This window comes from Chanodichthys erythropterus, chromosome 4 (genome assembly GCF_024489055.1).
Source record: "Chanodichthys erythropterus isolate Z2021 chromosome 4, ASM2448905v1, whole genome shotgun sequence".
NCBI classification, from domain to species: domain Eukaryota; kingdom Metazoa; phylum Chordata; class Actinopteri; order Cypriniformes; family Xenocyprididae; genus Chanodichthys; species Chanodichthys erythropterus.
Genome location: NC_090224.1, coordinates 30,301,081 through 30,328,494, shown reverse-complemented (window position 1 = coordinate 30,328,494; position 27,414 = coordinate 30,301,081). Strand labels below are relative to the sequence as shown.

The 27,414-nt window shown below is 40.6% G+C and overlaps 2 protein-coding genes and 1 long non-coding RNA gene across 5 annotated transcripts in view; 1 reads left to right on the top strand and 2 right to left on the bottom strand.

Annotated features, from left to right (window-relative positions):
• fynb (FYN proto-oncogene, Src family tyrosine kinase b) overlaps nucleotides 1-1,790 on the bottom strand; it is a 71,950-nt gene extending 70,160 nt beyond the window's left edge. For all 3 annotated transcript variants that reach the window (XM_067384719.1, XM_067384717.1, XM_067384718.1), the window contains exon 1: nucleotides 1,632-1,790. The gene's annotated coding sequence lies outside the window, so the exon portion shown is untranslated. The remainder of the gene's footprint in view (nucleotides 1-1,631) is intronic.
• LOC137019350 (uncharacterized) lies at nucleotides 258-8,616 on the top strand. The gene is made up of 3 exons (XR_010894999.1): nucleotides 258-363; nucleotides 5,042-7,470; nucleotides 8,395-8,616. It is a non-coding gene; the product is annotated as an uncharacterized lncRNA (long non-coding RNA).
• On the bottom strand, nucleotides 8,522-27,414 carry si:dkey-119m7.4 (uncharacterized protein LOC560629 homolog). The gene is made up of 10 exons (XM_067384720.1): nucleotides 27,055-27,414; nucleotides 26,079-26,182; nucleotides 24,390-24,544; nucleotides 23,401-23,569; nucleotides 21,547-21,673; nucleotides 19,676-19,782; nucleotides 18,737-18,948; nucleotides 17,796-17,904; nucleotides 15,423-15,635; nucleotides 8,522-8,604 (listed from the first exon to the last, which is right to left on the bottom strand). Exons 1-10 carry the CDS (start codon nucleotides 27,412-27,414, stop codon nucleotides 8,532-8,534), a joined length of 1,629 nt encoding a protein of 542 aa, XP_067240821.1. The 3' UTR covers nucleotides 8,522-8,531.

Sequence of the window (27,414 nt, the reverse complement as noted above, 5' to 3'; positions counted from 1 at the left end):
ATAAAACCACTTTTTTTAGTGGTTTACTTCCATTTGTATAACAACTGTTGTACTACAGGCACCATGTTTAAACTACGCCAGAGCACGTAACACCTCAAGGCAGTTGGACATAGTGGTGTATTAGAGGTTAAAAATTATATAAATACTGTTCGGTTTCTCACACAAACCGATCGTTTCCTGTCTTAGGACATCAATGTGTTGTCACGAGTCGCAAGGTTTAATTTGGATTTGTCTGTGCATGTTTTTTTTACTGTCATAGATTTTGTTACCATTGCCATGCGTTATACGACTGACAGACTGCAACGGTTGGAGTTAAAAACCATAATTTGTGTTCTACTGAAGAAACAAAGTCACCTACATCTTGTAAGCAGATAAACATCAAATTTTCATTTTTGGGTTAACTATCCCTTTAACAGTATCTGTAAATTCAAGCATGGATTTTGTTGATGCTCATTTTATTTGACTGGTAATAGCCATATGGTGTCTTTTTATTCTGATTGAAACTGTTGATTAAATTTAAGAATCTGACATGAGGACACAGATATGACAATACACTTAAAAAATACTGTTCATCTCTGGTTTTATTGCTCAGTGTTATTTCAGTGTTTTGATCTTTTCTCAACTGAGAGAGCACAGCCTGTATTTTATTGTATTATAATGACTATTTAATATTACCTCTAAACTTTGACTAGGCTAGACATGTTGCATATTAATTGTATAGGAACCTCAAAAGCATATTTTAATTTTTGCGCATTTTGTGCTACTCCATAATGATGTTGAGGTCATTTGTAGCAAACATAAACTCAAGCCCAGGGGCCCCAAGCCCCTAAGTCCTGCCCTACATATACAGTACATGGTCTCAATAACACACATACTGAATGCCACAAAACCGAGTTTAGAGTACTAATATTGAGTCCGACAACACTGTGACTTTTCACCATTTGTATCACTGCTTGTGTTTGCGACATTCCAGACAGGTGTATTTGAAATCCTAGAATGACTAAATAATCCGATTAGTTTGAAAATTCATTCAGGAGTGAAAGACCACCAAGACCACTAGACAAAGTATCTGTCAACTAAAATTCACTCAATAATAACTTCTTGATTATTTAACGGATGTACAGAATCAATAGGCTATCACACTCAGCACAGTGTGATTATATATATATACCTATATGCACACACATGAGAAAATTTAATTAAAAAAACATTATTCAATGTAACGATGACCTAGTTAACGCAGTTTAAGCAACAACAACCCAGTAGGCGTTAATAAACAAATTTTGAGCTGCAGGAGAGGGTTTGAGCTGAAGTGAAGGATGCGGACTGCAGGTTTATGCCGACACAGCAGAATAACTGAGGTCAGGAGCGTGAGCAAACTAAGTATCGGTCGCATCTAAAAAAAATATTAGTAAGAGCAAAGGCAACATTGTGTGTGCAATGTGTTACAAATCACTGCATGCAACAAAATCACAACTGCAGCATCATTAGTGTAAAGCACATCACATAGACTTATTATTATTAATGTATACGTTTATATGAGAATGAGGGCATGTATTGAAATGCAATGGATGGTGAGCACGCTTCCATTTCTAATAAACTACAATAACAAATACAAATAATGCACTTACCCAGATGATAGCCTAAAGTCCTGTTTTTATGTTTTCCATGGTACACAAGCCAATCACAAAAAAATCCGTGATGGTTTAAAGAATAACAGAAGACCAGGGATCGGCGAGTAAATAGCGTTTTCGGCAGGATATTACTCACTGCTCCGAGCGGCTGGCTGATGATGGCGCAGCGGCAGCATAATGAAACTCAATGGCGCTGCGTTTTGATTGACAGCTCCTTCAGCCAAAAGAATGCTCTGGATCGCGTTCAACATGAGCTTGAGCATTTCATTGGCTGAGAAATCTGTCAATCAGCCCCCACCCGAGGGTTTGTAAACAGGGTAGGCGAAAGACTGAACACGCCGTGCGACCGACACACACGAATCGGTTTTATGACTCCTCGGTGATGGTTTTCATGTCAGTTGGAAAGTGATAAAATAAGTTACAAAGAATGGTGAATCAAAAATGGAGGAATTCCATCAAATGAGGCACCCCTCTACCGGAATCGCCCTTCTGCGACAAAATCCAAGCTTATCTGTGCCAATGCATTGACTAAACTGTAATCTTGCTTTTAAAACTGTAACTTAGTTGCGCTTATAATAAACAGAATGTTGTCGTCGTTTGATGTTGACGCCAGTATAGTTATCGTTATAGTTATCTTTCTTGGCGTGAGAGGGACTTAACTGTGCAGGATCCATCTAGGCCACCATTAAGTTTATTTTAAATGGCAGGGACTTCTAGCACTTCTAGTTTTCTTAGTAATTTAACGGTATATATTATTGTATATATATATCTAGCCTTAGTCTATTCACAATAGGCTACACTGCAGCATATTTCTAATGTTTTTTTGTTTTTTGTTTTGTATAATAATTAATCTAAATCCTGAAAACAGCTGTTGTTTGCTTGATTAGAGTAAGTTAAAGTAACAGACAAATGTAGATAAGCTGATTTTTGACGGATGGATGCACACGCAGTCTATCAGGTTCAAGAGCCTATAACAGAGATGCTTGGCTCAATGCTTCCATCTGTCGACCAGTCAGCATATTTTACACATTAAATGATCTCTCCTTCGTTCTGTGACAAATTAAACGAATGCTTACGATATTGCCGAAAGAGTCATTCTGTACTGTCAGTGTGTCATGCAAAGAAAATAGATTAATTCAAACTTATAGTCTCACAAAGCCAGATCTATATATTCTAAATATACTTTATAATCAAACTATCATAACAATGTCCCAGGTGAAAAAAAGTAGCTACATTTCAATAATGTAGGGCAGACCGGGGCAATTGTAACATTCCAAACTACACCAGTCAGAAATAAGACAGAACCACGAAACTCATTTTGCATGTGCTCTGTGGAGATCCCTTTCTGCATACCAAAGGACAAGCTTCTAATTAATACTTGTTTTTTAAAATCTAAATCATTAAAACATTTTCTACAAAGACTCATTTTTGAGGTATAAAAGTTTTTTTTTTTTTTTTTTTTTTCCATACTGTCTTAACCATAAATGTCTATGAATTTAAACCTGTCTTGTTTTGATAACCATTCTGTTGTCTAACATTTGATATGTTTGTCAAACATTAGCTTCGTTGTTTCTAGCTAGCAGGGTAGCTTGTCACGGGGTGGTACAGCTTAGTAAGGACATCAAAATAGATTATTTTTTCCAATAATTTAAATTAACAAAGTGACTGTTAACAAGCAGAACACAGATACATGTTACTGACATAAAAATGTATTCAAATATTTCAAAAGGTTTTTGAGTAATGACGACGTGACCAAAATTTGTTACAATTGCCTCCCCTATTTAAAGTGCTCTATTTTCGTGGTCTAATTTGTACTTAATATAAAAAGTCTTCTTTAGTACTTCTTAAGATAATCTTAAGAACATATAAGTGTACTCAACTGTGCTCTTTTGAGACACCATGAAATATGAACTAAAATGTGCTTTTAATATACTATCTCTGTATTTAAATAATGGATTTAGATACCACTTATAGTACATTTGAACCCATAGTGTACTGCAAGTGGTAACTAAATATATTTTTGAAATACAGAGATAGTATATTAAAAGCACATTTTAGTTCATATTTCAGGCTGTCTCAAAATAGCACAGTTGAGTATACCTAGATGTTCTTAGGACTATCTTAAGAAGTACTAAAGAAGAATGTTTAGTATATTAAGTACAAAATTAGTGTGCGAAAATAGAGCACTTTAAGTAAATTATAGAATGTAACGTATAGAATTGTATCTATGGTCACTGAATTTATTTATTTATTTTTATTTTTTTGGTCACTATGAACTGTCTTTGTATGGAATTTATTCCTAGATATGGTACCTACTCCTAGATACAGGGCTTATTTAGTTTTTTGTGTAAAAACTCTTAAATAAACGAAACACTTTTGGGTAACACTTTAGAATACTGATCCTTCATTAATGATTAACTACACAGGAACAAATAAATAATGCATTATTAACACTAGTAACTACTATTAACTAACAATAAACTCTGATGAATGAATTAGTTGAAAAGTTTACAATGACTACAGTAGTTACTAGAGAGTTATCATGCTTTTCACTTTAGAATACTGATCCAAATAATTAGTAATTCCTTCTTAAGTATTTGGTAATACTTCAGTCATTACTAGTGGGTTACCAAGGCCTTTACTCTAGAATGAAATATACATTATTTATTATTCACATTAATTATGAACCTGTATATAGTAGTTCTTAGTAGTTCTCTGGGAGGTATGAAAAAAACAGATTACTGATTAGCTAATAGTGAACTACCACCTTTAACTGAGCACTATTACTTACTAATTCATTCATCAGAGTTACTTGTTAGTTAATAGTAGTTACTAGAGTGTTAATAATGCATTACTCATTTGTTCTTGTGTAGTTATTCATTAATGAAGGATCAGTATTCTAAAGTGTTACCCACTTTTTTAATGTACATTTATTCACAGAAATCATATGTGCTTAAGGTCACAGATGTCTTTCACAGCTAAATCATTACCTATTTACCACTAGTGCCCTCTAGTGATCAATGCTGATCACTGACCAACCAGAACAAAGAACAACTTTGTATAATCCAGTGGTGTATAATCCCCCTCTATTCCACAGACTGCAGTCACACCTTTTCCATTAAGAAACAATATTTGCCCTCTTAAATTGATTTTCAGGTGCATTTTTTTTTTTTTTTTACTTTTAGAAATACCTTTATAAAATAATTTTTTTTTAAATAAAAAAATTCTATAGATACATGCAATAATGGTAAAAACAGTGACGCTTTTTTAAACATTAAACTAAAATCACCAGTAGGTGGTGGTGTCTTAATGAGTAAGTCATCGAGTCATTCATTCATTCAGCATCAAAGCAAGTGGCTGTATTTATGAATGGGTCATTGAATCATTGACTCTCATTTCTCTTTCAGCAATTGCAATAGTGTCAGAAAAAATCCGTTGCTCAAGAAAGAGATGAAAAGCAGATCAACAATCTACTTTAATGTAAGTCACATGATTCTATCAAAGTGGCTTAAATAACTGCTTTTTCTGTAGTTTCATGACTGATTTAAATAGTTACAAATTTGAAAAAGCGCGAAACTTTTTTTCCTTTTCAATAAATTTTTTTTACAAACATGCATGAACATAAGAATAACGGAGATATAGTAAAACTTACCGGAATGTATCATGTCTCATGTAATCACTTTATTTGTGTTTCAACGGCAGAAAGCCGTCAATAAAACAGCTTGTGGACAATATGCCACATCATGTCACATTTACCTCAGGAATGTTTTCCAGTGTTCACAATTCCTTAGCTATCTATATATATAAAAAAACACCAAAGAAGAGCTTATTTACTGTTAATTATATGTTTGTTAATTTGCCATGAAGACAACAAGTGCTTATGAAAACAACCTTTTGTGATACTAAGTTTTATACAGACATTTCAGTTTTTATTTGAGTGTAATTTATTATATCTGAAAATATACAGCAGCTGAATATAATACCTCTGTTGTTAATTGTAACCTCTAATATTGTAGTGTACCAAATGAGAGGGTTAACTGTATAGTGTGCTACATTATTTGCGAGAGTTTTTTTTTTTTTTCTTCTTAAGAAAAACCAAACTATCGGTATCAGTATCGGTATCAGCCGATATTATTATGAATAATTGGCTATTCATATCGGCAGAGAAATTTCGTATCGGTGCATCACTAGAAGCATGTTACCTTGTTGCGTTTCCTGATTTCTGTAAATGTCTACATAATTTATAATATAACATGGTCAGTGGCACAATTAAAACAAATTAAAAACAAAAACATACTTCTGACCAGTGATTAGACTTCAGATGTGATCAGTGAATCAGACCACTTCACAATGACATTAACAGCCAACTTTCATGTTTTCAACAATATTCTTTTAAAACAGCACACACACAACCTTGTTCATTTGAATTTAATTAAGTTTTAATGTTTAAAGGATGTTCCAATATGTTCTAAGAACATTTTCTCCCAACTTTATGAGGACATTTAAAAAAACCTAAAACTATGTATAAATAACGTTTTTATGCTAATATTATGAGAAGACTATTGAAGACCAGATAGCATTGAACAAACATTTGATTAATGTTACAGGAAGAATGTTCATTCATAACTTTGAGAGAACCATTTTTTTATTTTTTTTTTTTTGTATCATAAATAACTTCATGTGGATAGCAAGCACTGTATAAAGATTTTCAGTCAAAGAAAACACTAGTTTAGTGTCACTCGGACAGGAGGTTGCAGCTGCTATCACACACTAATTAAAATGCCGGTTGTTGTGTGAAGTCCTTGGATAGTGTTTCATGACCAGAAAAGCGTAATGTATGTGTGCTTGCAAATGGAAGCTCTTCACAAAACAACCTGCAGTTACAGGACACAATAAAAACAGATAATGTTGCTTCCAAGACCAATCATTCGCACAATTTCCATGAAACCTCATGTTAACAACATAACATAAATCCAAATGTTTAACTTTGTAAAACATATTTAATACATATCAGGTAACAGAGAACAGAGACAAAAATAAAATAAATTTACTAGTAATGTATAGTTTGGCCATATCTTAATCCATTTTCAATTATATAACAAAAAAATATACAAAACCCTCTAATTCATTTGTATAAAAATGAAATTAACAGTAAATACCCAATAAAATACATAAACACTATATTGTAGAAATACAAAAGACCCCAGTGGGATAATTTTAGTTGTATTTGATTCTGGAAAAAGTAACGTTTTTCTCCAGAAGGTGGTGATAGTTAGCTGAAAAATTAGAGTTTTTGATAGTGAAGCCTTTTATTTCAGTATTGCAGTCTTTTGTTTGAGTGGCCCATAGGTACAGCACTGGCTTGGGACTAAATGTTTGGGACTACCTCATTGTTTTTGCAACTGTTTAATGCTCTTAGTGGTGCAGAAATCTGAGAAATCAAATATGAGAAACTGCTTTAGCATTCAGAAATGGCAAGGCAACGTGGGGAAGAAAAAATCACCATGTAAAAATGTTCCTTTTTAAAGAAAAATGTAGTAGTTTGTTTCATGTTGTTCTCTCCCTTCTTTTAATAAAAAGAACTGCAGGATCATGCCATGCTTAATTTTACAACAGGCCAATGATAATCAATGCTTTTTTATATTGATTTGATGCACGGACTAACTATTTCTCTTAGTGTTGAATGATGAGTGCACAGATATTGGAAAAATAGCAGAAGTAGCAGAAGAAGTCAGTAGAAGGCTGAAAATCAGCCTGAAGGAACATGACTGGACCTTAACCCCTTAGGAACTTATACCTTAGAAGAATACTACATGAGAGCTGACTGTGAGATTTGGTAAGTGCAAAATGCTTTAAGAGGTGTGGAAGCAGTATTAAGTATGTAATAGTATAAAGCAGGCTCTGCTGAGGTTGGTATTTCCATGTTTTTGGAGCCAGTCGTGAATACCAGGTGATGACCAATTACACTGATGCTACTGGAGTACTTTGTCTTCACAATACAGATTAGCTAATGGCATTACAAAAAGGCTGAAGAATAGTATAGTTACAGTATCCATCAGCAGCAGCATCAACTGAACTTAAGCAGCTAAATTCTGACTTAACACTTGTACACTGAAATGTTTAGACACTCCTGTGTTTGTCACTTAAAACATTTTAAAAGTCCAGCAGGTATTATTAGTTTTTCCATCCAGTGACAACTGGTAAACTACTGACGGGTGACAGAGAAAAGCTTGATGAGTTTGTGATTTGAGCATTTCAGTGCATTCTTGTCACTGTTAAAAAAAAGGGTTGAGCTAACTTGAAAAAATAAGTTGAGTGTGATAGGTTGCCTTAAGTTAACTCAACTAATTCGAAGGCAACCTACATCTCCCCCACCCTCCACCTGCAGTACTTTGATGTCTTTAAGTTGATTACACCTAATTTTATTTATCTATTTATTTTTTTTATTTTTTATTTTTTTACAGTGGAATGGACTTTTTTAAAGATGCAATAAATGTATGAGGACATCAGTTATGGATGTAAAAAAAAAAAAAAAAAGAAGAGATGCTGCCTATAACAGCGCATATCCAAAACTGTTATAGTTAATTTTATATTCACAAACCCAGCAGGCAGAGTGAAACATAGCTGGAGTTTCAGACCTTCAAATTTATCCATTTAATTAAAAAAATGCCCTCATATCAATATATATTATTGTAATATTGTGATAAAACTGCTTCCAAAATCCAATCTCAGTAATGTATTTCCCTTGCCTTCATACAAGCACTGCATTTGGCTGCATTCCATACCACTTGCCTGACTACATTCAAGTACTCCTGGAAAGAAGAGTTGGAAACAACACATGAAAAGTCTTTCCTTCTGAAATGGTTGTTTGGAGAGAGATTAATTTGGGCCCACTGTTCAGAGGATGATGTCGTGGTTCTGTTTGGGACACTCTTCATACAAAGCATGCTGTGACTTCTCATCTATAGTTCTGTAAGGCAAATGAGGGCAAAGATCAACCACATTTCATTTGTATCAAGTTTAACTGTGATCTGCTCTGAATAAAATATTTTCTTAATAAAATATTGTGGTTTTCTTGAGACGCTTAAATAGCTTCCTTGTTCCCATTCAGTCAGTCACGTTCAACGTTACGTCGATACTGACGTAATGGGGTCTCGCTAGGGAGCCCAATCACCTCCAAGGATACAAAACAAGCCAATGGGAATTGGCCTGTGAGATTTACATGCCGGGCCCCTCCCCCGGCATCCGGGTATAAATAGGGCCGGCATACTCACCTTCATTCATACTTTTGCTTCGGAGCCGATCGGCTGATCATCTTCACCTCCTAAAAAGAGTGAAATTTCTCAAAGAGCAAAAAAACAGCAATTGCTATAAGGACACGGTCCTGCAAACAGCAATTTTAATTGCTATCTCTGTTTTTTGTTCTGGTGGCCTGCTCGAGTCTCTCCAGCTGGTGGGAAGGCACATTCAGCGGTGGGGGTGACGACGCGCTGCCCACAGGATGGTGCTACGCCCATCCCTGGGTGCTTCGGCTGGTGAGGTATACTGAAAGAGCAAGCACGGGCGATCAGCGTCTTTTTCAAGATGTCTTTTCGTCCGTGTGTTTCTGGATGCGGTCGTTTTCTGACTTCTTCTGACGGCCACGATCACTGCCTCACGTGTCTGGGTAGACCGCACGCTGAGTCGGCGCTCGTGGATGGTACATGCCTTCACTGCAAAGGGCATGTCCATGTTGGTGTTGAGATCGCGCCTCTCCTTCTTTGATACGGAGGTGAGAGGCCCCTCTGTCACTACCCTACCGTCAGCGGCTGTAGCGGCCGCTGGCCAGGCTAGTGCTCTGGGAGATCTGAGGATCACGGTGGGAGCCACTTCGTCGGGTCCTTCCCCACGAACCTCCCACCCCTCGTCAACACCATGTGCCGTGCAGATGCCGCCTGCTGTCGCGGGGCCCTCTTCGGGGGTGCCCCATGTCACTTTTGGCGCTCCAGAAGAGGATTGGATGTCGATCGCTGCATCGGGGAGTGGGTTGAACGGTTCAGAGTCCGACGATGACTCCGAGCTTCCGCCCTCTGGGATGGTTGCTCAGTCGGAGGCGGACTCTGAGCTAACAGCCATGCTTGCCCGGGCCGCCGCGGGCATCGGGCTCGAGTGGAACCCTCCACCGTGTCCCGAGCGCTCGCGGCTGGATGATTGGTTTCTGGGTTCGGGGCGCAGCTCCCAGCCGCGTCCCGCCCCAGTGCCATTCTTCCCGGAGGTGCATGAGGAGCTCCAGAAGACCTGGTTGGCACCTCACACTGCCATACTAAGGTCCTCTGCCTCCTCCACTCTCACTACCCTCGATGGGGGAGCCGCCAAGGGGTACGTGGACATTCCGCAGGTGGAACGTGCGATTGCGGTGCATTTGTGCCCGCAGTCCGCGGCCACTTGGCGGAATCATCCGCGGCTCCCGTCCAAGGCGGGTAAGACCACGGCCGCTCTCGCTGCCAAGGCTTACTCCGCCGCTGGACAGGCGGCTTCTGCCCTGCACGCCATGGCGATTCTGCAGGTCCATCAGGCTAAAGCCCTGAAGGAACTGCATGAGGGTAGTGCTGATCCAGGGGTGCTTCAAGAGCTGCGCGCCGCGACCGACCTCGCCCCCCGGGCGACGAAGGTCACGGCACGCGCCCTGGGTCAAACGATGTCCACCCTGGTGGTCCAGGAACGGCATCTGTGGTTGGACCTGGCTGAGATGAGGGAAGTCGACAAAGCTCGCTTTCTTGACGCCCCCATCTCCCAGGCCGGCCTCTTCGGCGACACCGTCGAGGACTTTGCCCAGCAGTTCTCGGCGGTGCAGAAGCAGACGGAGGCCATCAAACACATCTTGCCCAGGCGTGATGATGCCACCAATCCGCCTCGGGCCGTGCCTCTGTCTGCTCCTCGCCGAGGGCGTCCCCCTGCGGCTCAGGCTCCTGTGAGGTCGGAACCCTCCCACCCTCCTCGAGCCACCCGCAGGAAGGCTACGCCCCCCGCCCAGACCGCCAAGCCTCCTTCCAAAAAGAAGAAGGCTAAGAAGCGGCCCTGGGGAAAATCCTGTGTTGTTTTTTTTCTGTTCCGCCGCTGGCCGCAAGGCTCCATGCTGCCCCCCCCGTGGGTACTTCTGTTGTCCGAATGGTTCCACTCGTACGGAGCTTGGGGGCGTGGCTACGCCTTCCCAACCCGTCCCGTTGGCTCATTCGGACAATTAGAATCGGCTATGCGATTCAGTTCGCCAGGCGTCCCCCCAGGTTCAGCGGCGTTCTGTTCACCTCGGTGACAGGTCCCAACGCCTCTGTCCTGCGGGCGGAGATTGCGGTTCTTTTGGCGAAGGACGCAATAGAGCCTGTCCCTGCAGCCGAGATGGAGTCTGGGTTTTACAGCCCTTACTTCATAGTACCCAAGAAAGGCGGGGGGTTACGACCAATCCTGGACCTGCGTGTCTTGAATCGGGCCCTTCACAGGCTCCCGTTCAAGATGCTCACGGTGAAACGCATTCTCACGTGCGTTCGCGCCCAGGATTGGTTTGCAGCTATCGACCTGAAGGACGCGTACTTTCATGTCTCGTTCCTACGGTTTGCAGTCCCTGTCTCCTCGTGTCTTTACCAAAGTCGCAGAGGGGGCCCTTGCCCCGCTCAGGGAAGTGGGCGTTCGCATCCTCAACTACCTCGACGACTGGCACATTTTGGCCCAGTCGCGAGAGCAGTTGTGCGAACACAGGGACCTGGTGCTCAGGCACCTCAGCCAGTTGGGGCTTCGGGTCAACCGGGAGAAGAGCAAGCTCTGCCCCGTGCAGAGCATCTCTTTTCTCGGTGTGGAGCTGGACTCGGTCAACATGACAGCACGTCTCACCAACGAGCGTGCACAGTCGGTGCTGAACTGCCTGAACTCGTTCTCGCGGAAAACAGCAGTCCCACTGAAACAATTTCAGAGGCTCCTGGGGCATATGGCATCCGCAGCCGTGGTCACGCCGCTCGGATTGCTTCATATGAGACCGCTTCAGCACTGGCTTCACGACCGGGTCCCGAGGTGGGCATGGCACCGTGGCTCACTCCGTGTGGTCATCACATCGGAGTGCCGCCGCACATTCAGCCCGTGGTCGGACCTTGCTTTTCTACGGGCCGGGGTGCCCCTAGTACAAGTGTCCAGGCATGTTGTTGTTACAACAGATACCTCCACCACCGGCTGGGGTGCCATATGCAGTGGCCAGTCAGCGTCGGGCTCCTGGACAGGACCCCATCGCCATTGGCATATCAACTGCCTCGAGTTGCTGGCAGTACTCCTTGCGCTGCGCCGGTTTCGACCGCTGCTGCAGGGCAAGCATGTACTGGTCCGGACGGACAACACATCGGTGGTAGCGTATATCAACCACCAGGGTGGTCTACGCTCCCGTCGCATGTAGCAACTCGCCCGCCATCTCCTTCTGTGGAGTCAGCGCAATCGTGCGGCCGACGCGCTCTCACGACAGCTCACGCTCCCGGGGGAATGGAGACTCCACCCCCAGGCGGTCCAGCTGATATGGAGCCGGTTCGGAGAAGCACAGGTATACCTGTTCGCTTCTCTGGAATCCGCCCATTGCCAGTTGTTTTATTCGCTGACCGAGGGGACCCTCGGCACGGATGCACTGGCACACAGCTGGCCCCGGGGCCTACGCAAGTATGCGTTTCCCCCAGTGAGCCTCCTTGCACAGATACTGTGCAAGATCAGGGAGGACGAGGAGCAGGTCCTGCTAGTTGCGCCGTACTGGCCCAACCGGACCTGGTTCCCGGAACTTATGCTCCTCGCGACAGCCCATCCCTGGCGCATCCCCCTGAGGCAGGATCTCCTCTCTCAGGGGCAGGGCACCATATGGCACCCGCGTCCCGACCTGTGGAACCTCCACGTGTGGTTCCTGGACGGGACGCGGCAGACTTGAGTGACCTACCGCCCGCGGTAGTCGACACCATCACTTCGGCCCGAGCCCCCTCAACGAGGCGCGCTTACACCTTGAAGTAGAGTCTGTTCGCTGAGTGGTGTTCCTCCCGCAGGGAGGACCCCCGGAAATGCCCGGTCGGTGTTGTGCTTTCCTTCCTTCAAGAGGGCTTGGAACGGAGGCTGTCCCCTTCCACCCTGAAAGTCTATGTGGCCGCCATCGCAGCACATCACGATGTGCTCGACGGCAAGCCACTAGGAAAGCACGACCTAATCATCAGGTTCCTCAGAGGCGCCAGGAGGTTAAATCCCCCTAGGCCTCGCCTCATTCCCTCCTGGGACCTCTCCGTCGCCCTCAGGGGCTTACGGGGAGCTCCCTTCGAGCCCCTAGAGTCAGTCGAGCTGAAACATCTGTCTCTCAAGACAGTGCTCCTGACCGCGCTCGCCTCCTTCAAGAGGGTTGGGGACCTGCAAGCATTTTCGGTCAGCGATTCGTGCCTGGAATTCGGGCCGGACTACTCTCAAGTCATCTTGAGACCCCGGCCTGGATATGTGCCCAAGGTTCCCACCACTCCCTTCAGGGACCAGGTGGTGAACCTGTAAGCACTGCCCCCGGAGGAGGCAGACCCAGCCCTTGCGTTGCTGTGTCCCGTTCGTGCTCTGCGTGTTTACGTGGACCGCACGCAGAGCTTCAGAAGCTCTGAGCAGCTCTTTGTCTGTTTTGGAGGTCAGCAGAAGGGAAAGGCTGTCTCCAAACAGAGGTTGGCCCACTGGATAGTGGATGCCGTCGCCTTGGCGTACCAGTCCCAAGGCGAGCCATGCCCTCTCGGGTTGCGAGCTCACTCCACTCGGGGTGTTGCTTCCTCCTGGGCGTTGGCGCACGGCGCCTCTGTTGCAGACATCTGCAGAGCTGCAGGCTGGGCGACACCAAACACATTCGCGAGGTATTATAACCTCCGAGTGGAACCGGTGTCCACCCGTGTGCTTTCTACTCGTAGCCATGGGTGTTCGCTTGCTGTGCCATTTCCCTCGGGAGAGGGAATGCGAGCACTTGATTCGCTCCTCAGTTCAGTTCCCCGGAACGGTGAACCCTGTGGAGTTCCTCCCGCATCCTGCGGCAGCCAGACGCGGCGGAGGCGTCTGGCGCCAGGCCCAGTATTCGTGTGTATGCCCAGTTGGTCTACCCTTGTACTGGGCTAGATGCCCATATGCTGTGATTCCCCTCGGGTAATCCCATATGTGTTTGTCCACGGTAAGGTTTCCCTGACGGTAAACCCGTGTCTTTCCCTGGGCAGCTTCGCTTTTGCCCCGTCTCTGATTGCTAGTCGTTCCTCCCGAAAGGTAGGACCTACATCAGAGATCTTCCATATGCGTTACTGTTCTCAGACCAGTCCATATGTGTCTCTACACGTTACCTCCCTTTGGGCAGGGTGTGGTCTCCGTAGCTTTCCCCTCCTCGGGGAACGCTTTCCTGGTGTTTTTGTCGTTGCTGGAAAACGAGGGATTGAGTTCCGAAGCACTCTCCCCCGTGGGGTAGGAACAGCAGCTCGACTTCTCCACGGTAACGCCCTGTCCTCTCCATCCCACCAGTATGGAAGACATTTCTGGGCTTACTCTGGGCGCTGGAGGGTTGCGAGTATGGGCCGCATTTGCATTTGGCACGCCTCAGCCTGCCAGCACCTGCCTCCCTAACACTCGTAACGTGGTTCAGTTGCTATGGCGTTTTCCACGGGACCCCATTACGTCAGTATCGACGTAACGTTGAACGTGACTGACTGAATGGGAACGTCTAGGTTACTAATGTAACCCCCGTTCCCAGAAGGAGGGAACGGGGACGTTACGTTCCCTTGCCATAGCTTTGTGCCACCGCCGAGCGGCCAGGTACCTATCTCAGCTCCTCAGCAAAAATATGAATGAAGGTGAGTATGCCGGCCCTATTTATACCCGGATGCCGGGGGAGGGGCCCGGCATGTAAATCTCACAGGCCAATTCCCATTGGCTTGTTTTGTATCCTTGGAGGTGATTGGGCTCCTTGGGCTCCGTAGCGAGACCCCATTACGTCAGTATCGACGTAACGTCTCCGTTCCCTCATTCTGGGAACGGGGGTTACATTAGTAACCTAGACGTTTTGATCTGTGGTTTATGTTCTATCCAGCCTTCCTTGTTTAAAAAAAAAAAAAAAAGAAAAAGGGGGAGGGGAAACCCTCCAAAACCAGACAGAAAAAAAAAAACTATTTTATAATGTCCCTGCTGAGGGTGCTGGCAACACTTTAGAGTCCTATAAGTGTGTATACTATAAGTGTCAACAACCAACCACCACATGTCAAAATAAACTACTCAAAACAAAAAGAAACTAATCAACAGTCTCCCAAAAGGTGCTTGAACCTTAATAAAACTTTGTAAACTGCAGGAATTCACATTTATGAAATCTCTAAGGATGAAAAATGAAAGCTAGGCTCAGATGGAATTTGCTGCTGTTTTCAGCATTTCTGTGTGGATTTGGGGGGAGAATCTGCAGAATGGATTAGGGCTGAAACGATTAGTCAACATTATCAACAGAAACTGCATTTCAACCTATCCCATGAGGCTACAGGATTTGTGAATGGAAGTGACAAAAAATCTTGTCATGTGGGATACATGAGAGATGGAACTGGTGTTCAATGGGAGCACAATGTACAGGTTAAATTTATAACATCCAAAAACACTGAATGAATGAACTTTAGTAGCTTTAATTAGAATGCATTTCTTACTTGAATTCTTACTGTGAATTTTGATTTAATGAATGTTGGTAATTACTTGCATAGAACTAATGAATGAAAACATTTATATATTTGGCATAGAGCTCATGGCTCTGCGGTGTCTCACCTGAAGCTGGTGCCCTCCACATCTTCTATAGTGTCTGGCAGGGGACTATGGGCTGTCTCAGGCAGAAACATAGTGAGGGTGGCACCTATGAGTGGGCACAGGCCGAATACCACCATGGGGGCATGATGGTTGATGTTTCTCATGAGGTAGATGATGGGTGCAATCACTCCACCTGCCCGTGCACACATCGAACCCATACCTATGCCGTTTTGTCTGAGAAAAAGAAAGACATGTTTCTGTATATCACATCTCAAGTGAACATTGGGAAGTCTTTGCAAAACTGTGTCCAGGTCTGAACTAACAATTGAAAGAACTAACAATTGAAAGTGCTGAGAGACGTGACACTAGCTGCAAATCACATCACAGAATGGCAATTAATGAACTGAGAGTCATTATCGCCACTGTGTTTTTTTAGCAAAGCAGTAAACTTCACATTGATCCATTGGGACTGTCACTGCATTTATAATGGTGCTATTCCACTGCATGGTATGGTTTGGTATGGCTCACTTTTTGGCGCTTTTCCATTGCATGTGATGGCTCGGTATGGAACAGTCCTACTTGCTTAAATAGCACCACCTCGGTTGAGGTTCCAAGCGTGCCATACCGATACTAAATATGACGTGTAAACAGTGCAGATCACTGATTGGTCAGAGAGAATCGTCACTATCAGCATCTTTGGATTTGAAACACAAGACACCAAACCTGCTAGATTTAAATAGTCAGTAACAGCCGCAACATTTTGTTGGTGTGACTTTTTTTAAACAACTTGCTTTAAATGACCATCCCATGCAACTTTAAAAAAAGAAATGGCTGTAGTGGTCAGTAGACGAGGTGCAGACTCGTTAGTAGCACATATTCACATCCTAGATGTGGCGACCTCTCCTGGTCTCCTAGAAGCGACCTCTCCTGGTTTGATTTAGTAGTAACATCATAAGCTGTACGCAATCTTTCCATTACTTACTTTTCAAATCTTTTAAAATTGATCACCCGAGTGGTTCAGCGTGGGAGCCCATCCCTGCTCTATATGGAACGAATGGAGCGCCAGTTACATTTTTTCCATAAGTAGAATAGGGAAGGTGTAGGACATACATCATAAGCTTTTTGAAGAATACGAAGTGCGGTTTTGGCAGAAACACGTGCAAGGTGATCATTTGTTTATATAAAGCATATACATTTACATTTTTTTTTAGAAAATGACTGATCGTTTTGCTAGATAAGACCCTTTTTCCTCGTCTGGTATCGTTTAAAGCCCTTTGAAGCTGCACTGAAACTGCAATTTTGACCTTCAGCCATTTGGAGGCCATTGAAGTCCACTATAAGGAGAATAATCCTGGAATGTTTTCATCAAAAACCTTAATTTCTTTTCGACTGAAGAAAGAAAGACATGAACATCTTGGATGACATGGGGGTGAGTAAATTATCAGGAATTTTTTTTTGAAAGTGAACTAATCCTTTAAGTCAAGTCAATTTATTTGTATAGAGTTTACATTTGATGATGATATAAACAATCAAGTAGTTGAGATTTGTTATATAGCATATATAGTGTGTTTATGTGAGAGTAGCATGTGGATAAAATTTGATGTAGTTGTAAGTTGGGTTGTTAATTTGTTATGTGGCCTTAGACTTATGTCACAAAGCAGTCTCATACAGGTAACTACAAGAGCAGGCTTGTGCGTTCATACAGACAGTGTGTCTGTATAAAAACAGTGTGGGTTATAACATTTAGTATTTCTTTAGATATTTGGCCATAAATTATAAAATTGTGTTACACTGTATTTTGATAGCCCACTATAGGCATTATAATAAGTTGATATGTACTTGCAAAGTTGGTGAGGACTATCACATTTACATCAAAATAATAATTAATCTGCACTGAAACAAAATTGTAAATTGTACGCATTAACTGTTTAAAAAATAGAAGTGTCACGTTTTTTAATAATAAAAAAAGAATCATATTATTAGCATAGCAGCATACATACGCTAACCGCTATTGGGATAAATTATATGTGTTAGTCAAATCTCCTGTGCGTTTCTTTTTGGTAGTTTTATAATGATGTGCATGAGTTGCTGTCTATATGAGTGTAGCCTAACCAGGTAAAAAAAAGTGCCCAAAACTCTTTTAATGCTATCAAAACAAACTAGCAAACAATCTAGCTTTGCCAAACTGGGAGACTAACTAACAATCTTAGGCTGTTTTTGTGTGAGCAGTATGCAATGGGTTAACACTAGTCTTTTGGAACAGCTCAGATTATAAAACCTTATGATTCTTTAATCTGCATTAATATTACTATCCAAGTTTTTCATATTTAAAGAAAGTCATGCAGCTTTGGGTAGAAAGTTATCACACTTTATGAAACACTTGCCCTTGCTCACCTGATGACAGTTGGGAAGACCTCTGCTGAGTAAATGTACACAATGGATAGTGATGCGGTGATGCCAAACTTTCCCACCATCGCAAGTACAGTGCGAACAATGGATAGATCTATGAGGACAGAAATTATGGATGAATGATGTTTGTTATGAAAGAAAGAGATGGTCTCTGGTCTTGTTTCACAACACCTGATTGCTTGGAGGGGAAGGTTACCTACACTAATCTTTATTCTGAATCCTTATTTCAATTATGGTATCACTTTTTTTCTAAATTAGTGAGTTATACAAACAGTTTGCATAAGTCCATGTTTTTAAATGTGGCCCAGAATTCTCCAGGCTTCTGCCCCATCAACAGTAGTAAACAATGGCATGATCACTGAGGAGCTATGACATCATTACAGCAAATGGAGCCATGTGGTCTGTTTAATGAAGGGAATTATTATTATGTATCAAGTAAAACCAATGGTATTTCATGCATAGTGTTACATTACTTGCCAACATCTTTGGGGTTTCTTTAATTTTCCAGAGCTTCAGCAAGAAACCACATACTGTAGGACAAGGATGTTCTTAAATTTGAAATGTTGTGAATTTCTAGATACAGTATCTTAAAGTGTTTGGTGAAACAATTAACATGCTCCTCCTTCATTTTACACCAACAGTGTGCCAGAACTGGTGCTCAATCTGTAACTGTTTCTACCGCAGAAAAGGTGGTTCGGAGCTGGAAAAAAAGGCTCTGCATTGGCCCCTAAAACCTGCAAATTTCAAACCAGGAAACACTAACGTAAAAGGCATAATGTCTGTGACCAACTAAAGTTTTCAGAGGAACAGTAACTTAGTCTGGTAAAGACAGATGCAGAACAAAAATAACTGGCACAAAATTATAACAACCAGTGAAAAAGTTATTTTAGAGCTGTAGTTAAGTAAAGGTTTGGTTTTTCACCTACCATCTGGAATGAATATGGTAAGAAGGCAGGCCAGGCCGCCTACTGCCAAGAATGCTAACTGGGATATCCTGCGTGAGCGGTTTAGGGTGAAGAGAGTAATGGTACGTGCTGGCATCTCCACCAAGCCAAAGATCATCTGTGTCAGGTAGATATTCATACCAAAGTCTGAAATATTGAGTGACAGCCCATAGTACACCAGGACGTTCACAAACCTATAACAAACAAAATCAGCATAAGCAAATGCCACCATCTTGTGAGGCTGGAAACTAGGTAATTCCTGTTATGAAGCACCCTTAGAACTCTGAAGTTCTAAAAATGAATAATGGAATGAGCCACCTTCAGAACTACAGCAGAAGGTTTTATTATTATTGTTATTATTATTATTATGAAACATAAAAGAGAAACATGCAAAACTTAGGGAAATGAGAGCTACAGCAGGAAAGACCCCCCTTCAAAAAAAGCCCTGCAGTTTCATCAACAGCTTTTGTGAACAGTTCACTGTAGTGTTTTAATATGAGGTTTGCTCTATTGTTATTTATTTAGAGGTGGTTGTACAACTGGACCTTTTTCCTATTAGACTATTAGAAAAAACAGAGAGTGTTCTTCAGACTGAGAGTTTCGGAATCATCCTATAAAGTTTTTTTAATTTTAGTAATTTGACGGTCCAGGGTAGACTAGATGTTTTTGTTAACGGTCATTTTATCCCTTACTCTTGCATCACTTCTCTTTTCTCAATAGCTGCAAATTAGCTGCAAATTCATACTGTTTCTTTCATTTTTCTTTCAGTGTTTTTCTTTCATTTTTACACTGAGAATTCTAGACCTGAACTTTGAACTTAAGAACAAGGGTTCCTAAAAGTTCATAAAGTCCAACTGTTAAATAATTAATTCTCAACCCAATTTAAGTTGGGTTTTTTTACCATTAACTGTGCATTTTTACCACAAGTAGAAGAGAATGAGGGACTGCTTCCTCATTCTGGGTGTTCGGACCAGATCGATGACAGTGTACTTCCTCAGGTCTTGCAGTTTCTCTGAGGTTTTAGGGCTCTGCAAAACAAAACAAACCCATTTTAACTTAAGGCATTCTTAAACTACATACCTCCATAGTAGAAGTTGGAGACTGAAAATATTTTGAATATTCCTATCTGAAGAGAACTGTAATGTCAACTATACTTACATCCCAGATAAAATGCAAATACAAGTCATAACCCTACTGGAAAATGTAGTGTGTTGTGGTAACAGTGTTTTACAATATATTAGTTGGTCCAAGATGACTATAAACTGGTCCAAAATGGTTTGGGTGGTTGGCAAGCTAGACTAACTAGTGATAAGGAGAGTCAACCATTTAAACTAGAACAGCATTTAAACTAATGAACAGCTAGTACCGTAGGTTAATCCAAAAAATTCTTCTATTATGTTCCAAACCTGTATGCCTTTCCCCCCAGTGGAACACAAAAATGTACACATCACTGTTCCATTCAATTACAATGGATGTGGACTGAAACTTTCACAAGATACAAATGGACACAAATGCAATATTAAAGTATAATAAAAGCAGTCCATAGTCCACTATATTGAAACTCTTCTGAAGCCATATGAAGTGTGTGAGAAACAGATCAAAATTGTTGTTCATTTGTAGTGTTTTCCTCCAATGAGCTCCTAAACATTTGACAATTTTTTAGAATCCTTGGCAGAAGGTTGCACACGGGACGAGAAGTGCCACACCTAGAACAACTCACAGGTATTGTACACCAGCTGTGTCATTCAATATTCACATTCTCAAATTCACAGTGGAAGACTAAATCTAATTGCCATACAGGCAAAAGTTCACTTCAAGAACCAACAAAGTGGTGTTAAAGGTTAAAGTTGGTGGTGGGTTAGACATTTGTCATCTCTGCCCTAACTTTCAGACTTCTCCAGTCAGTCTGCTTAGACCCTTCACATTCTAACCATCGACTGCAAACTCACATTCAGATCTTCCCCTATCCAATCAACAACTTTTCAATATAACATCATTTTTGCACTCATTTCAGGTCATGAAGGACCCTACTTATCCACTCATGAATTTATTCAGTTTTGTTAAATAAGGGAGATCTAAAATGAGCAATGCTGGGAAGGCTCCTGGAAGGGTTTGAAAATCCTGGATATATAGGATGCGTTTGTGTTGTTGTTTTTTAAGCTCCAGGTTCCCATTTGTTGTATTTCATGGCAAAGAGCAATCAGTGCATTATTTTTCACTTTGATCCATGGGATTAGAAGTGACATAAGGATGATGAATTCTGACAAATTATTAGTCCTTTCACGAGTTTGTTTCCTCATAAAATCTTTAAGCTAATAAGGTTAAGCGTATTTGGCTTGCTGTCTGCTGTGGAGGGGCTCGAGGAAGCAGCTTCAACTCGAGCTTGGATATACCCTCCAGGGACTACTAGTGCCAGGAAGTGGAGTTTGATAAATGATATGCCTAAATTATGTGGTGGAGTTGGTGAGGTGGAGGGAACAACTGATGCCAGAGCAGGGTGAGTAGCTGCTTATATGCTTTGGCCATTAATTGAAAGATTAGATGGGTTCACTCCTCCCGAAATTACGTTGTGAACTTAACTTAAGATTTTTTTCAGCTATTTCCCAGCTAAATCCATTCCAATGTTGTGTTGTGCCAACTGTCTGTGCCAGTGGGCACAAAATGACAGTGTCTGAAGCCAGGAGGAGTGAAGTCAAAACAGATGCTATAATTCTTCTTTGAAAAGAAGGTCTAATACAAAGTTTGGTTTGTTCACTGTTTGTTCAGTATGTGAGGCTAAGAGTATGCCAGACCTGACAGAGTTCTATGTCGCTGTCCACCAGAGGATTTCCATTAATAAGTGCCGCCTTACGAATCAGATCCAATGCTTCTTCATGCTTCTTATTGGCCATTAACCAACGGGCAGACTTAGGAAGTACCCTGAGTATACATATAGAAAAAATACATGAAAAACAGGAACACATGTGCTCATGCAAAAATACAGGCTCCAGTTATTGTAAAAAAAAAAAAAAGTACCTGGACAATTTTGGACACTTATGTCACATGTCATTATATTAGATACAAAATATAAGTCATGACATCTGGAAAAGAAATGATAAAAGATATTTTCCCAGAGCTAACTAGGTTTTAGCAGTTCCTTTTGGAAGTCAGTTTCCCTCAATTTCACACCAAGGAGGTCTGTAATACCTGGAGAAAGCGTTCAAATCTGTATGAATTCCATTCATTTCAATTGCTGTTGCGTGGCTGGTGCATTTCCCCCAGAAATATGCAATTTGAAATCTGAAACCTTTTATGTAAAACCAAAGACAAGGGATCTGTGACAGTTAGGGTCTATCAAAAAAAAAAATAAATAAATAAATAAATAATAATAATAATAATATATATATATATATATATATATATATATATATATATATATATATATATATATATATATATATATATATATATATATATATATATATTTAATTTAACATATGCAAAGTGCTTTTGGACAACAGTACAGTTTGTATATATATTGGGTAACCTTGCTTTGTTCTAATCGTTTTTTTGTTTTGTTTTTTAAACATCTCTTTCTCCTTCCCCTTGCTTGTGCAGTATTACAGAAGTGAATATATGTCCTTGTGGCCTATTTGTCTTTCCTGCACTGTAAAAAGTTGCCAGGAATTTACAGGATTAAAGCATATTATTTTACAATAAATTACAGTAGTCAGAGATTTACTGTGAAATTAATGCATGCTGGGTCATTTTCTTACTAATTACTGTTAATCACAGTAATTTACTGCTCTTGTTTTGCTGTGAATTCACATTATAAAACTGTCTTTAACCATGCCACTGTAAGAAATTATTTTTTTCACTACTGTAATTGTTTTGAAGTAACCATAATGGTGATTTTTTCCATTTGCTTGAGATCCTTGCACCTTGTATATTCATATTCAAATGTCTGATCTAGCCAAGTCAGAAGTGTAACAAATGGAAATGTGTTAAGACATTGACAAGCTAAGTAAAAAATAAGCTAATCGGCTGATTTTAAGTAAGTCAAATGATTCTTAGCATGAAGATTTGCCAATATTTAATTTCAAGTTCATAACTGTTTGTAGATTTCACAATTGGGAAGCAACTGCTGAGATTTATCTTTGAAAGGTGTGATCTTGCAACACAAGACTTTTTTTTCTTATTAGCATCACATATGCACAGACAATGGTGACAGTCAACAAAACTCTGAACATTACAAAATAAACAAACAACACAAACTGCTAAAAGTGAACCAAAAAATAAGTTCAGCAGCACAGATTAAACCAGTATCATAAATCTCTACAGCATAATCTATTTATGCTGCATTACATGCTTGGTAACTTCATAGTACATATGTATTATAATAAAATAGTATGATATTGTTTGTTTACAATCATTTTTGTTTTCCAATACTGTAAACTCACAATAAAAACAAGTTTTTTTTTACACTGCAATTGTAAAAACGTAACTGAAATTGGCAGTAAAGTAGATTTTACAATAAAGTTTATAAGATAGGTTCTACTGTGAAATTACTGTGAAAGTAATGCAATTATTGACCTGGAATATTCTGGAATTTCACACAATTTTTTTTAACAGTGTGTGGAAGAGTTTTCAGCTCTTCTGCAACTCACCAGATGTAGAACAGGAAGAGGAAGCCGGGGGCAGATATGGCCAACTGCAGTTTGCGCCAGTCTCGGATGAGATAGGCCACCCCTGCAAGGAGGATATAGCCAAAACCAAAGAAATAATCTGTAATGACACCTGCCAGCATGCGCTCTTTAGGGCCCGTCCACTCAGTACCTGCAGAATTAAAAGACAAATGCAGACATTAGACGATAAGCTCCGCTCAAAGTAAACCAGAAAGTCCCAGAACCAATGATAGTTGAGCTTTCCCACCACTTATTTATCTATATTCAACCAACAATCAGTACCCCACAGTTTTCAAATCGTTAGACACTGACTGGGCTAGAATAAACATTATCTCAGATTGTGATTGAGTCTGCCCTTGGACCACAGTACAGTTTGAATATATATACGTAGGATAACACTTTAGAACATGAATAATTAGAATTAATGAATAACCACATAGGAACAAATGAGTAATGCAAAATTAACTTTCTACTATTAACTAACTAGAAACTTTTATTAATGATTTAGTTCACTATTAGCTAATCAGTAACTACTATTTTTTCATACTTTCCAGAGGACTACTAAGAACTACTATATACACGTTTATAATTAATGTTAACAATGCATAATGTATAATTGATTCTAAAGTGAAGAAATTGGTAACCCATTAGTAATGATTCAAGTATTACCAAATCCTTCAGAATGAATTACTAGTTATATGGAAGTCATTGTAAGCTTTTGAGATTTTTGTAAGGTTTTGGATAGTAATTCCTTCTGATGGATTTGATAGTATTACTAGTGGGCTACCATGATCTTCACTTTATAATACTGTTCAAAATAATTAGTAATTCAATTCTATTATCAAGAATATCTCACTACGAAAATGATAAGGTTTGCTACAATTTATTTTTAACAGTCCATTTTCTCAAGTTCCAGAAAGCCTGACAAAGTACAACAAGATATAGGAGACTTTAGTGGATCTCTTACTTACCTAACACAAAAGCATTCATGATCACTGCAGACACAGTCATGCCCACCACGAAGCGAAGCAGGACATAAATGTAGAAATTTGGGGCGAAAGCGACCCCCACTCCAAAGATGGACTGTACTGCTAAACCAGTCAATATGATAATTCTGCGGCCATACCTGAAACAGCACAGAACCGTAGTTCATTTCATTGATACACTGTATGATTAAGCTCAAGATACAGTAGTCATTCATAAGAAGTTCTGATGTGTCTACCCTTGTGAAAAACAAGTGTGATTAATTGTATTGATTGTACAGTATACTTGTACACAGATCTTAAAAGTTTGTCTTTAAAAGAAATACTTGCAGAGAATATAATATTAAGGTACACTTTCATTATATAATGACTAAATCATTATGTTTTGATATTCTTTTGTCACGCTTGAAATAAACTAGTGTGTTATTTGATAATATAATTATGGTTAATATATTTTAAATGCACTATAATTGCAACTTCATCATTACTTATGTGTAATTACAAATATATTTAAATACATGACATGCAAGGTTCAGTAGAATTGATATTCAAGTATACTTTAGTTTACCATATAGTATACCATATCCATAAGACAATAAAAGTAATTATGAAATAAGTATAACGATGTACTTGAGTTCTACTTAAGTGGGTCAAAAAACACTCTTAAGTTCAACTAATTGCATTTAATATAAATTTTAACTATAATGCATTTTGATTTCTTTGTAAATAACATGCAATTAACTGGCCGGAAACATTACATTCAATACACACTTAAGAATATTATTTTATTATTTCCATAATACAGTAAGTACTCTTTTTTAAAAGTATGCTAAACTGTACTTCTTTTTCACAATGGTGGACTGGGCTGGTCTGTTTTGAAATTGCATATAATATTTCAAGTGTTCCTGTAGCTCAAACAGTAAACAATGGTGCTAGTAACACAAAAGTTATGAGTTTGATTACCAGGTAATGCTTGGACTGATCAAATGAATACCTCCAGGAAGCAATGTAAGCTGCTTTGAATAAAATAGCCTGCCACAAAATGTATACAGTAACATCTATAAACATATCATCTTTTGATTTCAAAGGCAATGCATCCAATCAATCTCCTTGCTACAGTCTGCTGTAGCAAGTTTCATAATCTCATGTATCAACGTCTGTAGTCTTTTGAGTATTTTAAAGAATTCCATCCTACATTCTCCCTTTAGCAGTTGATGTTTTCACACCACAGTGCTGCTATTCTCTCTTCAACTCTGAAATGTGAACATGTGCTGCTTATTAGAGCCGCTCTCTAAAACCACTGCTTTTCCAATACCTCAGAAACCTTCTGATTTAGCTACAGCACAAGAAGGCATTTCAAGTCAAATCACCACTTAACTCTATAAATATCAGTAAATAAAAACAAGACCACTTAAGTAGAAGTCCACATACAGGACAGAAGCCCTCTAAGTTGTGACCAAGCATGAACTGTGTTTCTCACAAACAGAGTCACATTTGTCAGCTTGCTGATTTTGCTGTGTTGAGCTGAATGGGAGTTTTTTTTTTTTTTTTTTTTTTTTTTTTGTGTATAGACCAGTTTATGTAAAATATCCAAAAACTTCCTGGTATTTAAGATCTTGTCCAGGCATGCAAAATTTTTGTACACATTTAAAGTTACCTTGAGGTTCTTCTACTTACTTATCAGCAAGGGCACCAAACAGCACAGCTCCAACCAGCAGCCCAAACATGTAGATAGAAGAGCCAATGTTGTTCAAAGTGGCATTTTCACACACAAGATCCCACTGTAATATAAGGTGACAAGGAAAAAAGAAAATGAATCAATTATACTTCATAAACATATACGTTGGTTTGTTGAACATGGTGCCTGGTTGTTGTTGGTTCAAGGTCATCTATCAATCCTAACCAGATTGGCCAAGATGGTCTTCTAGCTCAAAACCCAGTTCATATTCATACATCTTGACTACAATCCATATTCATACATCTTGACTAACCAATCACCAGCTTATTGTCATATAAATCAGCTATTACTAAAAACTGACTTTGGTTGATTTTGTTTTTTTTTTCAGCAGCGATTTGAGGAGTCAACTTTCAGGAAAAAAAGTGTAAAATTTGCGGCTTGTCACTGGGGCAGTATCCTTAAAGGGACACTTGTGTACCTTATCTACCCCTAAAAGGTGCATAATTTAGTACATTTAATTGGATTGCGCCCCTTCCCCAGGCCTTTCCCCCTCCTTAGCCCAGCAGTTGTACAGCGGAGATCAGTATCAGATAGTCAGCCCCTGTTGTGAGGTTGGGCCAAGATCCAGTGTTTTTAAATCAAAGAAGGTTCTGCCAAGAGGACCTGCTGTGAGCAACCCATATCGACGGTCACATGTTGCAAAAGGAACGCAGTTCCATTGGTCCATCTTGCAGTCCTGTGAGCTACAACTCTTTAATGAAGCAGACTTAGATGCCTTCACTACAGGAGGCCACAAACTCTCAATGCAGTCTGCACCCAAACCATCTAAACCATAATACATGACTGGCGCCAATAGCACCAGAGAGAGAGAGAGAGAGAGACTAAGATAGCTCCATGCGAGAAGCGTTTTGCATGTTACATCACAAAAAATACCACATCCTGTTATACAATTGATCTTTTGAGATTAGTACTCACCTCTGTAGCAATAGTGCTGAGAAAGACTTCCTTGCTGAACTCCCATCCCCCTGCGCAGCTGTTTGAGGTGGACGGGTGCTCAGTAATTGGTGGACTACGATTAAGCTGGGACAGAAGGCCATCCTGAAAGGATGTGCAGGACTCCCCAGAAGCAATGCTGAAGTTGAGGCCCAGCCCAGGGCCACCACTGTTGCGTGTTGGCCAGGCGGATCTGCACAGGTGAGGGGGCACGGCTCCAGTGAAGACAGATACCAACATGTGGAAGGCCAAGAAGATCTGTGGCAGACAGATCCACACATAAAGCGTCTTCTGGAAGCGTCCAAACCCTCCAATCCGGTCCAGGACCTTGTCAAAATTCAT

Coding starts and splice junctions, on each gene's coding strand:
- si:dkey-119m7.4 (XM_067384720.1), bottom strand. CDS start 27,414: ATGAATTTTGACAAGGTCCTGGACCGGATTGGAGGGTTTGGACGCTTC. Junction 26,183..27,054: donor TCAGCACTATTGCTACAGAG/GTGAGTACTAAT, acceptor CTTATATTACAG/TGGGATCTTGTGTGTGAAAA. Junction 15,636..17,795: donor GTCTTCCCAACTGTCATCAG/GTGAGCAAGGGC, acceptor TCTTTTTCTCAG/ACAAAACGGCATAGGTATGG.